The sequence below is a fragment of the Acanthochromis polyacanthus genome, chromosome 18, assembly GCF_021347895.1.
Source record: "Acanthochromis polyacanthus isolate Apoly-LR-REF ecotype Palm Island chromosome 18, KAUST_Apoly_ChrSc, whole genome shotgun sequence".
NCBI lineage: Eukaryota > Metazoa > Chordata > Actinopteri > Pomacentridae > Acanthochromis > Acanthochromis polyacanthus.
This window is the reverse complement of record NC_067130.1, coordinates 30,900,400-30,917,534: the sequence shown is the minus strand read 5'-3', so window position 1 is coordinate 30,917,534 and position 17,135 is coordinate 30,900,400. Positions and strand designations below refer to the sequence as shown.

General features: G+C 39.9%; 2 protein-coding genes across 3 annotated transcripts in view; both read right to left on the bottom strand.

The window, feature by feature from the left end:
* Positions 1 to 914: 914 nt before the first annotated feature.
* On the bottom strand, positions 915 to 9,117 carry LOC110957163 (potassium voltage-gated channel subfamily V member 2-like). Its single transcript, XM_051938641.1, has 8 exons — positions 8,993 to 9,117; positions 7,010 to 7,188; positions 6,738 to 6,915; positions 5,629 to 5,820; positions 3,938 to 4,192; positions 3,741 to 3,857; positions 3,116 to 3,241; positions 915 to 2,275 (listed from the first exon to the last, which is right to left on the bottom strand). Exons 1-8 carry the CDS (start codon positions 9,038 to 9,040, stop codon positions 2,006 to 2,008), a joined length of 1,365 nt encoding a protein of 454 aa, XP_051794601.1. The 5' UTR covers positions 9,041 to 9,117; the 3' UTR covers positions 915 to 2,005.
* Positions 9,118 to 14,201: 5,084 nt separating this feature from the next.
* The window catches only part of vldlr (very low density lipoprotein receptor), an 85,983-nt gene continuing 83,049 nt past the window's right edge, over positions 14,202 to 17,135 (bottom strand). For both annotated transcript variants that reach the window (XM_022203050.2, XM_022203051.2), the window contains 3 exons: positions 17,056 to 17,133; positions 15,876 to 16,045; positions 14,202 to 15,329 (listed from right to left, as the gene is read on the bottom strand). In XM_022203050.2, the coding sequence (XP_022058742.2) occupies positions 15,294 to 15,329; positions 15,876 to 16,045; positions 17,056 to 17,133 (284 nt within the window). In that variant the 3' untranslated portion in view covers positions 14,202 to 15,293. The remainder of the gene's footprint in view (positions 15,330 to 15,875; positions 16,046 to 17,055; positions 17,134 to 17,135) is intronic.

Sequence of the window (17,135 nt, the reverse complement as noted above, 5' to 3'; positions counted from 1 at the left end):
CCTCATTAAACTCAGTTAAAAGCTTCAATTACAATCAATTCTAGAGTAGACAGTCATACTGTAAAATGTTTTTCTTACCTTTCTTTGTGTGTATCAAAGTGAAATCAATGGTTTTATTAGTTTGCTTGGATTTAACAAGAAGCAAAGTAAAATCGTCAGACTGATTTTCTTCCGTACTTGTTGAAGTCGGCGGCTCAAAGTGATCTTGATTTCAGCTTCCTGTATGACGGAGTAGTGCAGACTTTAACTGTTTACTCGCTCAGTCGGCTGCACGGCTTTCAGAAGGCAGATAAACACATCCAGCGTCCAGATGTTGGGTCTTTAACTCACGGTTTATTTCTGGCCTGCCTTCATTGGTTCCTGAATCCTGGATTACACGTGAGCTTTACAGAGTAATGAGCAGAGTGTGGATGAAGGAGAAGAGGGATGGTTTAAAAAATAAAATAAGAACCTATTCCACACTAACACCACCGACTCAGAGGGTGTTCTCCAGTCTAAACACATGCTGGAAGACTTAAAGTCCTCGTCTGACAATGGATTAAACCTCTAAAAGCACATCTCTGTATCAAAGTCCCATATTTACAAAGTTCTTATTCTATGAAAATAATCCCTTACTGCCTTAAACTGCCTCTTTCTGCACTCACCTGTCCCTGTTTACTGCAGCTCACGTTAGATGCTGCTAAAACGCTGTAAAACTACTCTTGCAAGCTGACAGGATTGGTTCCTACAAGGCCAAATCAAAAATGCTCAGCCGCAGCGTAGACCGATTGCTTTGCTCATGATTTGTTTTTGTAGCACATAAAAAACTAGCATGTGGACACGTTAAAGTGAAAAACTTCATTGGTGGAGGTCTAACAGGAATCAACAGGTAAAAAGGACAAATGAATGGATAAGATAAAATAACCTTGGGGGGCTGTAGGTTTGGTAACCCAAAGTTTAATATGTCAAGCACCATACGCAAAGTCTCTTAAAACGTCCTTTGATCTGAATTCTATATTAAGGAAGAGAAAGAAATGACAGAAAGGAACTCCTGGAGAGCTGGGCGGACTGAAAACATTGACCATTTCATCACAGCTCAGGTTTTCTGCACTTCGTTTTGTCTTTCGAACAACTCAGGGTTGACAGTCCGACTCTGGAAGATTAGTTCCTGGTCCACAACCACGTGAATGTTGAAAACTTTTGGAAGCTTCAGCTGCTGTTTCTTCTGATGGTAGCTGCAGACCCACCCCTCATCAGTACTAATGACATGAAGGTTAAACAATCCCGCTGCTTCCAGACACAGAATTAGAGCTTTTCTGATCTGCTCCAGTTTGAGCTCCATGAAGAATTCGCAGACGCAAACCTACCAAAAATATATGCGAAACAAGTCCTGGTGTTCGTCTGGTACAACTCGCACATGTAGCACCGTGCAAAGTCTGGAAACTTTTCGAACAACCGTCATACAGTCCAGACATGTCTGGTACAAATGTGAAGGGTAAAGCTGTAACTGTACAGAACCTCATATTTACTTCCAGTTCTGTTAGATTTGAGGATTGATCCCTCAAAACTAGATCAAAAGACAGACATGCTTTCCGACTACGCTACCACTGGAATCCAAAGTTTGTGGATGTTCCGAAAACTTTGGATGAAAGGGAATGATTTCTGATTGATCCTCTGTGGAGACGTGGCAAGTAGCACACCTATTTAGTGAAAGCAGAGGTAGAACAAGATGAGCTTCTTTTTCCCTCTGCATAGTTGGACGATCACGATGAAAAGTCGATGCCAGATTTTCAGTTTTGGAAAGTTCCACAGAACGAGAACACAGACACCTCCTATCCGACGTCGGAAATGTGTTCCACCTTCTGGCTTTAAGGTAAATCTCACTTTTACGTCTCGCTGTACTTCATAAACTGGCAGTTCCAGGTAAAGTTTGCAGTATCTGCCATTAGGAATCAGTGATATCACCAACATGCGTCTCAAGATTTGACGTCTTAGCGTAGCCTTGCAGCTCTCCAACCTGAACACCTCACCACGGTTTCGGGTGAACGGGGCGATCGCAGTACTTTGCAAACTTCTTTGCCGCCCTCTGGGTGAAGCGAACCTTCCCACGGGCCTTGGTGACGGTGGTGTACTCATGGGCCTTGAGCTTGGTGTAATAGTCGGAGAACTTGTTGTAGAGGACCGAGATGGGCATGCCGTTGAGGATGATGCCAAAAGAGATGCAGATGAAGGCGAAGACGCGACCGAGATTGGTCTCTGGGAACATGTCGCCGTAGCCCACCGTGGAAATACTCACCTGAAGGACCAAAGAGACAAAAAACACACTAAATGTAAAGACAATAAATGCAGACACAAGAATAAAAACACTTGTTTTCCAGACATACACATTATAACTGATGGTAGCCTTACTTGAAGATGGACTTATGGTTCTAAAGGAATTACCTTTGACTGGAAAATGAGTTTTTTTTCCAAACAAATGTCTCTTTCACACCATTTACTCAGTTTTATCCAAACCACACATTCCAGAATGTCTATAGATTATTATTTGTGGTTGACATTTACTTAGCAGCAGTCATTCAGTGTGTTTAAACTCTGTTTCAAGAGCTTTTATTGTTGGTAATGGAGCGACCCATTTCTGTCCTGGATTCTGAGTGTCTATTTACAGAAAACAATGAAATCCCGATTACCAATTTGTAATTTTATGTCTACTTGCGTTGCACTTTTTCTGTTCATTGTTATACAGCTGAACTGAAGAAACACAGTGTGGCTTTTATTGTAAAAACATAACAGATGGTGTTTAGTGTTGAGAGAGAGCATCATCACAGATGTACCAAACAAGAAACGACTCACTTTTTTAATTTGTTTTTTGTGGGTAACAGCTCAGCTTTACATATTTCAGGGGGTAGAAACTATGTGATTGTTTGCAGTGTTAAACTAGATCACAGCTGTTCTGAGCATGAAGGAAAATAGTTTTTTTTAATTGATCCAATGCTTTGTTCAAACAGCGTGTGTTCGTCTGGCTGTTTTGTAGATGAACTAGTTACTCCTGGAGATAAATCTCTACAGTTCTTGGCAACTAGTGGCTATTTTGAAGCTTGTGATTTACTAAATCCGGTTGCACTTTGTGTCGACTCACAGCGGCCCACCACCAAGCATGCGGCATGGAGGTGAAGTTGGTGTTGTAAACGTCGTGCTCCACGGTGTAGACCATGGCTGAAAACATGAAGATCCCCATGCAGATGAAGAGCAGCAAACAGCCCACCTGCACAGACATTTTCCAGCAATTTAAACCGCAACGAAGTCCATCAGCTTATTACTGGAAAAAAGTGGGTCATTATGCCTCAATTCACAGATTCCCCAACCTCTGACCATCTTCACTTTGACTGCATTTTTCTTCTAAAACTGGTGAATATTTATTGACCATGTGTAAAATCTGAGTTCAAAAGTAACGTTGGTTTTTGAGTAAAAAATTCTTAAAGAAGATTTGGTCATGCCAATTTTTGTGTCATTTTCTTGATGTCATAATTTCAGAAATAATAAAGCTAGAGTCCTTTAAATTTTGTAGCATTTTGATGCAAATTTTTGATAGAAAAGTCAACAAGACCTCATCGTCTTCAAGGATTTTTAACTCAAAAAGATAGCAACCAAAAATCTTTCACCAGCTTTACTTAGGAGCAAGTATGAGATGGTTGGTCATGAACTGAGGTGACTGACCAGAACATTAAAAATATTTGTTTTTCATTCATTGATTTGACACTGACCTGCTGGTAGCATTGTCTGAGTGTGAAGCCGAACGCTCTGAGGCCTGTCGAGTGACGAGCCAGCTTCAAAATCCTAAATATTCTCATCAGACGCATGATTCTCAGAACCTGTCCCACCTACAAACAAAAAAACAACTAAATATGGGTGAAGCGGATATATCTGAAGCTATCTCGTCCCGTCAGGTTCCCATCTTTACCTTTCCAACCCGAGCTACAGTCTCGATGTCTCCAGAGTGCGGCCGAATGTCCTCGTCCTCGAAGCACTCCAGGACGATCTGCAGGTAGTGCGGCAGGATGGCGACCAGGTCGACCGTGTTCAAGACGCTGCGTCCGAAACACTTGATGTCGGGGGTGGAGGCCAGACGCAGCAGGTACTCCAGGGTGAAGAAGGTGATGCAGAACGTCTCCATGCACTCGCCGTAGAATCGGCCGGTGAGCTCACCGGACGGCGTCTAGAACAGACGATACAGCTTAGAGTGTTGTACAGACATTTATTATTTAGAAAGGTAGATCAAGGCCTTTTTAACTGGTCGGTATCGACTTCAACCTCAGCTTGTTCTTGAGTTTACTTCTGCTGTCAGACAGGTGTTGTCAAGAGAGATCATGAATTGCAGCAGGACATTAGTGGTGCAATTTATTAATTATTGGCAGCACTTTCAATCATTAAATGCTTAAATAATATTACTGTTTGTGCACAGAGAACACTTTCCTTGTGCTGACAGTGCAGATTTAGTCAACAGACATTATTCGTGTCATGCAGCATCACAGAAGTCTGTCATGGTGCCCCTTGTTAACCAAACCCCCATAATGCTCTCTGCTCCCCAATATGAGATTGCTTTACTATTAAACAGTAAGAGACTCCACCTTGTGGGACAACCAGGTAACTACAGCTGATCTACAATAAAGACCACTAAAACGTCACACTTAAATCTGAACAATATCATCAATATCACTTTCAGTATCACGTGTAAGATTTCATTTTCATGAGCAATGTTTTGGTCACATTACATATTTCACTTTTATTTCCAACATCATCAATGTAACATGCAATATTTCATTTTCCTGTGTATTATTTTACTGTCATGTCTGATATTTTCTCTGTTCTAGTCCATGCGTATTTTGGCTCACTTATTTTTAGTTTAGTAATGTATCGTACTTATATCTTGTGCTTTTCTACTTTAAAGTACTACATTCATATATTTGTTTTTATCTGGAACAAGACTTTCCGTCTGGATTAATTCACGTTTTAATTTGTAGTTTCTGACATGCATGTAGAGAACACAGGTTTTCACCATCAGCTTGGGAGACACCGTACACCATACTCTTTCCACACAACTTAAAAACAAAACAAAACTCATTCACCACTGTTCCCATTGTCGTTTGCCATTTTTCTAACTTATTTTCATTATTTTATACATTTCATTTGTCTTTGATTGATGATGATTTGACTTTTTTATCTAACATCTTTCTTTTATCGTCATATTTTAGTCTATTGTTTGGTGAAACTGTGGTGTACGCTGACTACAAGACAAACTGGCCCTTGGGGATATAAATAAAGATAAAGATTACTTTAAGACAGTGCCCTGCTGGAGTCTTACAATGCCTGTAACCACCTACAGAACATTATTTAACAGCGTGGCTGCAGAACTGTACTGCAGAGATATTCAGTAGACATTCAGTGATTTTATTGACTTTAATGTACTTTACGTGTGCATTATCTAGAAATATGGTATCGGATTGGGACTTAGTGTTGGCAGATGCTAAATATTAAACGTTATGGGGCAAAACAGTTTGATTTACATGTTGAAGTATTACTAAACAGACTGTTATAATAAAGGTACATTGAGTGGGTTTGCACGTTTCAGCTTGAATTAAAGCAAATACTCACCTTGTACTGCATCTCATCCACGGTGTTGAGCGTCATGACGACCAGAGATAACAGCACGAACAAGGAGGAGGCGACGGCCGTCAGCTTGGCGGTGATGGAGGAGAACGGCTTCTCCATCAGGTTCCAGATCCTCCTGCGGATCGACCCGAGGACCATGCCGTGAAATAGTTTTTCATTCTCCTCCATCTCCACCTGGAGGACAGGAATGCCTCAGCGTCACGACAAAACAGAAACACAGCATGATACTTTAAGCAAGAAAAGAGTAACAAACACATATGACAAAGCAAAACAGAATCTGAAGCTCACAAAGCTACATTTCAAAACTACACATCAAGAAAACACACAACTGGTACAAGAAACTGTGATGGAAACAGCTGTCTAAATCTGTGCCAAGAAAAGCTTATTCTGCTCTGCCCATCTGTCAGGAGGGCGAAGCAGTGATTTATAATGTAGGTCAGAGACTCAGTCTGAAGCAGATTAGTGGCAAAATCTCAGGTAAATATATATATATATTTAAAAACACGTAAATAATTTATATATGGAGAGGAGCTGGTGGTAAAGCAACTAGCCCTAGTGAGCAATTCATTACATTTTGACTCCACTGTGTCCTATAAATTATTCACTATAACAGTGGAATTATACACTTCTAAACTTCTATGATGTAAGCACCACAAATGGACATGCACTATTTATATGTATTTGGTTTGAGAAAATAATCTCAAAACTTGAAGAAAAAACTCCAAAATGATCTGTATGGACAGATGCGCTGAAGCATTTAAATTAATGGCACTAATTAAGGAGAAAATATTCCACTAATTGTAGGACTTCTCTCAAGTGGCTGCATCTGTGGTGCATTAGCGGAGTCACTTTAAAAGGGGTAAATATTTATGCAATGACTTATTTTACATTTTAGATTTTTAATTACTGACATCTGTCTCAATTATGACATAAAGAGTCTTATTTTTTGTAACTCTTAGTCAAAAAAGTCAGATTATATTGACTGTGATTAAATGTGGAAAAGCAACAAAAAGGGAAACTTCTAAGAGAGCTGAATACGTTTTATAGACACTAGAGGGAAAGCTTTAGATGTATTTACAGGACACACTTACACTAACTTCTGCCAGCAGCTGCTGCTGGATCTTCAGCTGTTCGTTCAGCTCGTCCTGCCTCTCCTCGAAGGAGATTCGGCAGCAGCGGTGGCTGTTTTTGATTCGGACGCCCCAATAGTTGATCTCCTCCAGGAAGCTACGAGGACACAGCTCGTCTTTAATCCACAACACTCCAGTCCTGAAGGAAGAACCAGAGACAAACAAGAACTGGAATTTATCCAGAAAGTCACAAGAAGAAATAGAAAGTCATTTTATTCTGTGTTTCATCTCACATGTAGAAGTTAAAGATGTTGTGAAAGACTTGAGGGTCCCGGTCGAAGAAGAACTCTTTGCTATGGACAACATAGTCGTCACACAGGTCCAGCTTCCGGTTGTGGTCCGTGTACGTGGCCAACCGACCAATCCGGGTCTTTGGATACCTGGCAGCCAGCCTGTAGGGCAGATGGTACCTCTAGGAATCCAAAAAGAAGAGAAAATGTTTTAGTGTTGAGAAACGGGGAAAAAAACAATTATCATTCGGAGTATAAAAAAAAAATCTTGTCACAAGTCTGAGTGGTCAATTCCATCACCTATTAACCTGCTGATAACTTTAACTCTCTAATGTAAAACATGAGTTAAGAGATACCCATTTTCCATTAAATATGGGTCGTTTTGACCTATGTTGTGCATTAAAGGGTTAATACTTTTTTAGTTTACAAGAGATTAAGAAATTGTGAAGTGTTCATCACGACTTCTCAGAGCCAAATGTAGTATCTTTATGTTGCTAGTTTTGTCCAATAATTAAGCAATTTACAAGGATATCCTTCTCACATAATTGCTTGAAAAAGAAAAAATCCAGTGTGACATGCAGTTTGAAGGAACCCTAGGAGATAAATTACAGTTCTTGTTCCTCCGTTTGATTTAAGACAGGGTGGCTCAGTTGGTAGAACGGGTCGTCCAATGATCGAAGGGTCGGTGGTTCGATTCCCGCTCCCGCCTAGTCATGTGCTGTTGTGTCCTTGGGCAAGACACTTAACCCGCCTTGCCTCCAGAAGTGCTTTGAGTGCCTTGAAAAGTGCTATATAAATCTAATCCATTATTATTAACATCTCTTAATCAAGATTAGTCCTTGGACTACTGCCATTTTCAATTATCTGCTTCCTCTCGGCCAGATTAGCATCTTTAACCACTTCTATGCAGATGACACACAGTTATATGCGTGTCTTTGAACCATGAAACCCAGCAGCCTCATGTTTTAGCCACTGGTTTCTATACTCCCAGCAGCCTGCATCACAGTAAGCTGACCAACTATCTGCTGGAAATCTTGGTATTTCTGATGCTGATTTCTGTTTTGATGTTCAAGTATGCGATGTTGTTCACTCATGGTTTTTCAACTTCAGTCATTCCTGTCTGCCAATAACTTAAAACTTATATATCTGCACTTATTTTTTTCCTTTTTTGATAACTGTAAGACTAAATACCAAGATCAATCAGAGCTCCCTGCACCTACTTCAACTTGCACAAATCTAACAAAATAAATAAATCATTCCATTAGTTCAGTTCTCACTGCCTTGTGCTGGCTACAGCTTAAATTCTGCATTGATTTCAAAATGTAACTTCACTTTTACATTAAGGACCTAGTAGCCCCTCATGTCATTGTCTGAAATTGATAAATGTGATCCTGTTGGTTATTCCAGGGTCTTGGTTGGTGAACAAAGGTGACCAAGGCCTTTGTCATTGGAGAAACCAAAGTATGGAACCATCTTTATATTGTTAGCTGTCTGGAAATATATTTTAATTCATCGAGTGTCTCATATCTCCCCATAACATTCTTTCATCAGAAGGTGCTCATAAATGTTTGCTATGTTGGGTTTCATTATCTCTTTCTATTTATATTCCTTTTGGATTGCTTTCAGGATCTCTGGTTGTGTCTATGATATTTTTATATGATCCGTTTTTATCTTCAAGCTACTTATGATACTTTTCTTTCATTATTATTGATGTTTTTAGTCTTTTTTAAAGCCCTATTCACACAAACCAGTGTTAATGGGGGACTTGGAGTAATCTGTAATAATCACAGAGCTCGTCTGTTTTCCAATCCAGTATGAATCTGCTCATGAATTTGATAATGTCCGTAAATTTGTAAAGTAAAAAGGTGTAGGTGGTAATATCTGCATATCTACCTTTCAAGATATAAACAGTTGCTTTTTAAAAATCTTTCTAATAATATAATAGCATTGCAGGAGTGTTTTGTGATAGAAGTGCAGTAAAGTTACCGTTCCTCCAACGTTGATGTTGAGGGTGAAGTGTTTGGTCGGAGACATTAGCAGGCGGGACGGAGAAACCGGCAATCGATCCTCCACCTCCTCACGTTCATACTCAGCATAAAGATCATAGATGTCTCTGCTCAGGTCCTTCACAAATTAAACAAAATTTGTGTTAATGAATGCAGCATTTCAGGATTCTATTGGATGTCAACGAGAGAACATGAGGAAACTAGAAAAGCACTCTGAGTGCAGACCTCCACCAAGGATAGTGAGGAAAACAGGGAACCCATGCAGTAAAGGATCATGAGCTGGAATCAAACCTGCGTCTCTGACACAGTTCTGTTTAAGAATCACCTTCTTAACCAGTTGAGCTATTTGGACACCTTGCTCCAATTTGTTGGACGACATACTAACCTATGATGTTTTTGTCCTATTTTGGACCACACACTAAAAAATTCAAAGTGATCCAGAATCCAGGATCCTTTCCGGATTGCTACCAAAATTAAATCAGCTCTTCCTCTTACCATAGTCTACATCCCCTGAAAATTTCATGTGAATCTGCCCAGGCGTTTTTGAGTTATCTTGCTAACAGACAGACAGACGGACACACAAACGCCGGGTGTCACATAACCTCCTTGGCGGAGGTAATTACCAAAGAATAGAAGAAGCAAATACTTGATAATATAAATATTTAGAGAAATATTAAGAGAACAAAATGAAACAAGCAATACTGATACTTTCAAATTGATTTCTCAACCAATAAATTCTTCTAAAGTGAGAAAACTGAGCCAGGAAGGGGTGCAGAAGGCTACTTTACTTACATTTTCATATGATAAGAGGTAAGGCGTGGAATATTTGCCCAATAATGCCAAAATACTGCTTACTCTGACACTAACTGTGCTATTGAGTTTCATAAAAAGGACTTATGTTTTAAAAATTCTACATCTGATTTGTTTAACAATGGTGAACTTGACAGAGATTTTTACAGTTGAAAGCAAAGAAACTGGAGAGAAACTACAAGAAATCAACAAACCATGAATAAATCCAGTATCTCACCTGCATGGAGTTCCATGGCTTAATGAAGGTGTTGTATAATTCCAGGTGTTCGGCCAGTTCTTTGGCAGCTTGAGTCTGGCCGCCGGGTTTGTAGCTGGGGAACAAACTCCTGCTACGAGCTCTGAGGTGGGTCAACATGGTCGCTCCGTACAATGTTCGTACTCAGACAAAAAACAATTAAATTACACTGAGAAACATCCCAGAAAGTCTCAAGTCCATCTAACCATCACACATGTTCTGGCATCTTGCGCACCTTTCATTCAGAAATAAGTCCTGTTCACGCTCACTGCCAGCAGCTGTGATGATGAAGGACGCGACTCCAGGCGTCTAATGCTGCCGACTGAGATGATCTGGGTGCTTAAAGTTTTAAATACTATTATCCTCTTGTGTCCTCTGCTGATCTCTACCACTCTCCTCCCACCGACAGCAACATCTCAGAACTTTCAGCGCTGAATTGGGTTTACAAGGTGATCCTTTAATAACAGTGTTGTCCCACACTGAATTATCTCAGCAACTACTGGATGAACCGCCATAAAAGGTTGTGAAAATGATATTTTTCCATTTTCTACCATTAGCAGATCGAACTTAGAATTTTATTTTGTCACCTGGTTGCACGTCGACAGAAAACCAAGAATAGTGGTACTGCAAGTGTGTAAAGCTCAGCTAAAAGATGGTATTTGTTGTGATATTTGTTAACTACATGAATTGGAACAATATTTAGCAAATTCATGGTGTCCAAAGGATGCTGCCATTTTTGTTGTTGGCACAATTTGGTTTGCTTTGAGTGGAGTAACTATCGGATGGATTACCGGGAACTCCAAAGGGAATTTCTTGCATTGATACATCGCCGTCATCCAACCATCTTCTTCCACTTATTTGAGGTTGGGTTGCGGTGGGAGAAGGTGAAGCAAGTCATTTCAGAGCTCCCTCTTCTCAGTGTTTTCCACTTCTACCTAGGGGATCCCCAAGGTGTTCCCAGGCCAGATGAGATATGCAATGCCAACAGTAAGGTCTGTACACTGGGGTCTCCTTCTAGTTGGACATATCTGGAAAACCTCCAAAGGCATCCTAACCATTAAATAAATCCAAACTACCTCAACTGACTCCTTTTGACATGAAGGAACAGCAACTCTACACTTCAGGCCCACCTGTTTTTTTTGGATTAATCGGGGTTTAGGAGGACTTGGGTTCTGCCAAGATGGTGACGATTAGAGCCGCCACACTGAGCCTCTAAATAATTTTTCAGGAAACCTATGGTTGACATTACGAAGGGTTCAGCTTTAAATACACTAAATGATTTTGTCTTCTGTGTACAAACCAAATAGAAAATAATGGCACTGGGATTAAAGTTATCTGGACACATGGCAATATCTGTTAAGACGTGGTGGACTAATTCAGAGTTGAGGTGAATTACTGACATGGCAAGTTAAGGTGCTGGTCTTAAGAGCATTAAAAATATGCAAAAACCCAATTTGTAACTTTTTTTAAACATGAGAAAACAGACATTCAGTAATAACGTGGTAATTTTTGAATTACAAATGTGCAGAGATCGTTTTGAATAAAGTCATATGTCTAGATCCCTGCAGTTTCCTAGAATGACTCAATCCCCAAAGCCTTAGTGCAGCATCAGCAACAGTGAGGCTGGACTGCCAGATCTTTTTGGAAGGCAAAGCTTTTCATCTACCAGTTGATCTACATCCCAACCATCACTTTTGGCAATAAGCTCCAAGTACTGAGTCAAAAACTGTACCGAATAAAGTTTCCGCTCATGTTAAGTGGAACCAGTTCACTTTATCCAGGTATGTGATCAGGATACCTTCTGAAGGACTATGATTGGAGGTTTTCCAGGAGTATCCACCTGCTCTCACTTTACCAGGGATCACCTTGGGGTCCCCCAGGAGGAACATTGATGATGGGAGGGAAGTCAGTACGAACTTTATTAGCCTGCTGCCTCCACAATTATACTGTTGATAAGCAAAAGAAAATGAATTATCTGATTTCATAATACGAAGTGTGTGATTGTGTGTCTGTATCTATAGCCCTGTGACAGACTGGCGACCTGTCCAGGGTGTCCCCTGCCTTCACCAGAGTCAGCTGGGATAGGCTCCAGCACCCCCCATAACCCTAGTGAGGATAAAGCGGTGTATAGAGAATGGATGGATGGATAATACGAAGCATACTGGATCTCCAGGAAGGCTTAACCTATAAAACATGCATTAACTGCATGAATTTTGCATTTTTGTATTTGAAAGCCGTTTTGGAAGAAAGGGAATTGAATTATTTAGATAGATCTGGTTGTCAACGTCATCAAGACTTTTTTTTGTTGTCTCAATGTAAAACTTTCATTTTCTATCCTAATAAGTTAGTTGGGGTGAATCTTTTCCTTCGTATATGACTCAGAACTGCACATGTGGCATCTTTGCCTTAATCCAAGAGTGTGTTTGACATCTTTTATCACTCTGATGTCTCAGTGTTATAGATGGAGATTAATCCTCACTGCAGTTAATCAGACAATGTACAGATGGAGGTTGACTCGCGCCATATAAAATGACATACCGGCTCACCCACCGTCTCGACCCACTTCCTTGAATTCACAAATGTGTCGCCTCCTGTTCATCCCTCAAGCCGGCCTGATCTGGACGAGACAAGACTGGAGCAGTGATTTTCTGAAGAGATTAAAAACTGAGTGCTGGATCAGGTAGGAAGGAGAGATTCAAGTTATTACCAAGATAGGGTTCTTCACCGATTGTTGATTTTAGGTTATGTCTTTCTTTGCTGCTCTTGTAACTTTTCAGAAGTTAGCTCATAACAAAACAGTGAAGCAGGTTGAGAAGAATTTAGGTGTAAAACAGTTTCTGTTAAGACATGTTGGTAGGTCAGAAATTTGTTCTAAAAGGAAGGTATGAGTATAGATCTGCATCTTAAATCTATACAAACATGGATTGTTAAAAGAGAATTGTTCCAGGTTTTACTTCAAATCATTGAGATAAAGTAAAGCTACATCCTGGAACACATCCTTGAGAATTGAAGATTTGTTTTTTGCAGTTTGAAAACTTGTTCCAACCTCCAATTCATTGTTGCTGTTCTCTAGTCCTTAACAATTTAAGCGTGAAAGTTTATTCTTGACATCAGAAGACTAGGTTGGCAAAATATTGGTTCAAAGACACCTGACCCATAGCAAAATGTTCTAGCTTTGGGCTTAGAAAGGATCAACAGTAAATTGTGTTAAAGTCTTGTCTTCATACTCCAGCAGTTTTGGGTAGATAAATCTAGTCAGGGATCTTGGTTTGAACTGGTGTGGGGCCACATTATCTGCCAACGTGATGGGTTTGAATCTTCTGGACTGCTCATAATGTCTCTGATATCAAACATCTTTCGTATTTAGGAGGTAAAATCTGGATGGGTAGAATTATTACATTAATGCCAAGAGCGGTAGACACATTTGTGGTTGACATTAGCTTCAAGGGCTAGAATGTTAGCATTGCTAGGTAACATTTTTGCCTTTAAAGCCAATGGTAGCTACAGATGTTAAATACTCACCTCCAGTTCTCACGGAAAAATAGAAAAACTATTTCTGCTTTTGCTATTTGAAGGATTACAACAAATCTTTGCGCTGCAGTCCGTTTTGTTTACATCTTGTTTCCCCAAGAGATCACACAAAGTAGCGCTCAAATCTTTAATATCCTGTAGTGTGTGTGATACATAATATTTGTCTGAGACTAGAGAATATCTGTCAAGTTTCTCCTCATGTGCAACCAGATTTAAAAATATGTTAGGATGTTAAAACCAGTCCTAAAAGAAGAAGTCATGTGATCTTGGACAACATCTAAAGGACTTTGTTCATCCCAAAGGTTTTGGATGGGTTGAGTGGAAACCAATGAAGTTCTTTCACACCAAATTGGAAAACTATTTCTTTAGGGAGCAGCTTTTCAGTCACGAAACCAACAGAAACAGAGACATGACTCCTCTGGCCTCTCTGTTATTTCTGGCTCACCACCTGCACCGTAATCATGCAGCATTAGGATTTCCCTTCGGCATCTTGACCTTGAAAATCAGGCCAACAATTCCCAACAGCAGGTGGTTGGAAGTGCACTGCTGGCCAAATAGTGTTATCTTTGTGCACACACAACAAGAAAAATAGAAGACTTTGTTTTGAACAACGTCGTGGATTAGGTTTTAATTCCGAAGTGGTTTGCGAATCAGTTTTCTTCACAGATACAGAGCTTTTTAATCGTGTTTCCCCCTCACTGTACATGGCTAGAAAAAGTTCACAGCAACAGCACACAAACATACAAAATAGTTTTACCAAATCCAGTTGTGTTGTGTTTTTTTTCTTTTTATCTTTTCTGGCTTCTTAAATACATCTGAACTCTAACCCAGGTACGATGCCCAACCATAGCAAAAAATTGATTTCAAGTCAAACGTATACAATCTTATTTACACAAGGAAACATTTGATCAAAGTGCATTGAAGAGTGTCCTGATTGACGGTCATGTCTCTGAGGGGTGATGTGTTATGTACATTGTTTACAAATGCTGTAACCGTGGTGATTTTTACACAGCTTCAATAATAATAATAATAATAATAATAATAATAATAATAATACTGACAGTTTGAAGGAATGCACTCCAGGAGGTACTGATGGAAATAATACACAGAAATGAACAGAAAGTAAAAGAAAACTTACATTTGCTTTTAGATATTACTGCCCAAAACATGATCGTACATAAATATTCACATCTGAATGTTAGATCAGGAAGCAAGAAATAAAGTTTGGACCAAATTTTCCCCGTTGACGCCTCACGTTGACCCTCAAGTCCCACAATATGTTCAGATATTTGCCATGTTGAGTTCTGAGAGCTCAGAGTTCATACATTATCCGGAGAAATCCTGCCTCTATTTCCCCATTCATTGTGGACACAAAAGCCCCAAAAGAGGCGATTAAATTGTGGAAATTCATCCCTCTCCGTCGGACTCCTTTAAAAAGCAGGGCGGAAAAATGTGGCCCAAAAATAACAACGCTTTGGACGCGGAGTGAAAACAGTTGTGACACGTAAATTTGTTGAAGTATTCACATAATAAATAACGTTTCCTCTTCGCCACGCGTAATGACATAATGCACTTCAGAAGGCGTGTGGTCGTAACTGTAAGGGCTTCTGCTGCTACGGACAACCGTCAGCACGGTAACGACGCTAAGGGCTGCCGTAAACAAAAAACAGAAGGAGGAGGAAAAAAACAAACAACCCCAACACGATCAGGATAAATCGTCGTCTGTGCTCACTATCGAAATCTGGAGACAGAAAGAGGGGAAGGGGGAAGAGAGAGGAACAAGTGGCTTAATTAAATTGGTTTTTTGGTTCTGTGTTGAGTGGCTTAGCATAAAGAGGGTGAAATTAATGTGCATGCTGCATTTTGTTTAATTCATGCAGGAACAAAGCTTATTTCAGGGGGAGATGTGTGCTGCAACAGTTTTTTTTTTCTAAGTTAGTGCATGCAGAAAAATGTGTGCTACAACAGTTTTTTTTGCCTTTTCCCCAGTTAGTGCATGCAGATAGATGCGTGTTGCAGCTGTGAGGGTGACGCCAGAGGTTTGAGTCCATCTTGTGACTCTGGTCGGGCTTAGGTTAATCTGTTTAATCTGTGTACAAAGATGTGGACGGGCAACAATGCACTCAGGATTACTCCTGACATAGGTCACTGACATGCTGCCTCCATCCTTTTCAGTGTCAGGATGAAAATATTTAAACCGCCCAGCTGCTCAGAAGCTTTAAGTTGATAAGACTGTGTCCTATTATTTAATTAAGTTTGAGGTGGTTGTGTGTTTCGGGCGACTCACCGCGGGGTAGGTGTGTCCCACGTTGGCGCCGTGCCGGGTGATGTCGATGTTGAGGTCTTCTTCTGTGGTCTTCAGGTAGACGGGGTTGTCGAAGTTCATGCTCTTCTGGTTCTTCAGCTGCCAGTTTCTCCACATCAGGTAGCCGCCTGCTGCCGCCATCGCCAGCAGCACTGAGGGCAGCGACAAACAGACACAAATGATCAGTTAATGTTCAGTAGAGGACAGCATCCCAAACAAGTACCAAGACCTCCCTTCAGGGGACGAAGTACTCTTTTAAATAAGCTTAAGTGTTCTGAATGTAGAAATCAGTAAAGAGCTATTCCATCTCCAATCATCAGGAACCTTCTGATCAATCTTCTCTGATTGGCTTGAAACCTTATTATAAAATACAGATAGTTGAAATTGGTATCTGTAGCATTTTAGATTGATATGTCAATTATTTTTCAATATAAATAAAATAAAAATTGCTTGTCGACCCATTTTCAGCACCTGTATTGCACCTTTAAACGTGTTTGAATGACAATATTCCTATTAAAACAATACCTGAAAATAAAAAAATATTCCAATATTAAAAGAATACATTTTCGTGGCTGTATTTTTTTTAAAAAACATTTTTGAAACTCCAGAACTCTGTTGTCCTTGGATTTGACTATCAACCAATATCTTTGTGGTACAGCTTGCCAGACTGAATAAGCTATGAAAGTTAAATGAAAATGACCTATTCTTCATTTTGGTTACCCAGTATTTCAAAATAAAAGTATTCTACATGTGTAGTTTCATATTATTGTTATATGCAGCTACATGTGGTTCAGAAAATAGCACTAGCTGACTTCTGGATGATCAGTTTTTTTGTTTGTGCTCAAAGACTAGACTTTTTTAACTTCTTCATTTTTTTCGTTCACCAATAATCAGAGATTATTTGATCTATTTGTCCAATATTGTAGATTGTGAATCAGTGACATGATGAGAAATAACAGAAAATTCCAAGCTTTTATCGTCAATAGTTCCTGAGATACTGTAGTTCAAACAGCCTCAAACATGTAGGAATGACACGCATATGAAAGTGGGTTGATAGTAGTGTTTGATTTATCAAGCTAGAATTCTACAAATATCTTTATTACCTTTTATGAAGAATGTGATGTGTTTGTACGTGCTTGCATGTGCTTTTATTTCCACTCACAGACTGGCAGTATGGCCCAGGCAGCAGCAGATCCTTTGGCTGTAGAGTTCACCTGGATGGATGTGCTGATGTTGGCTTCT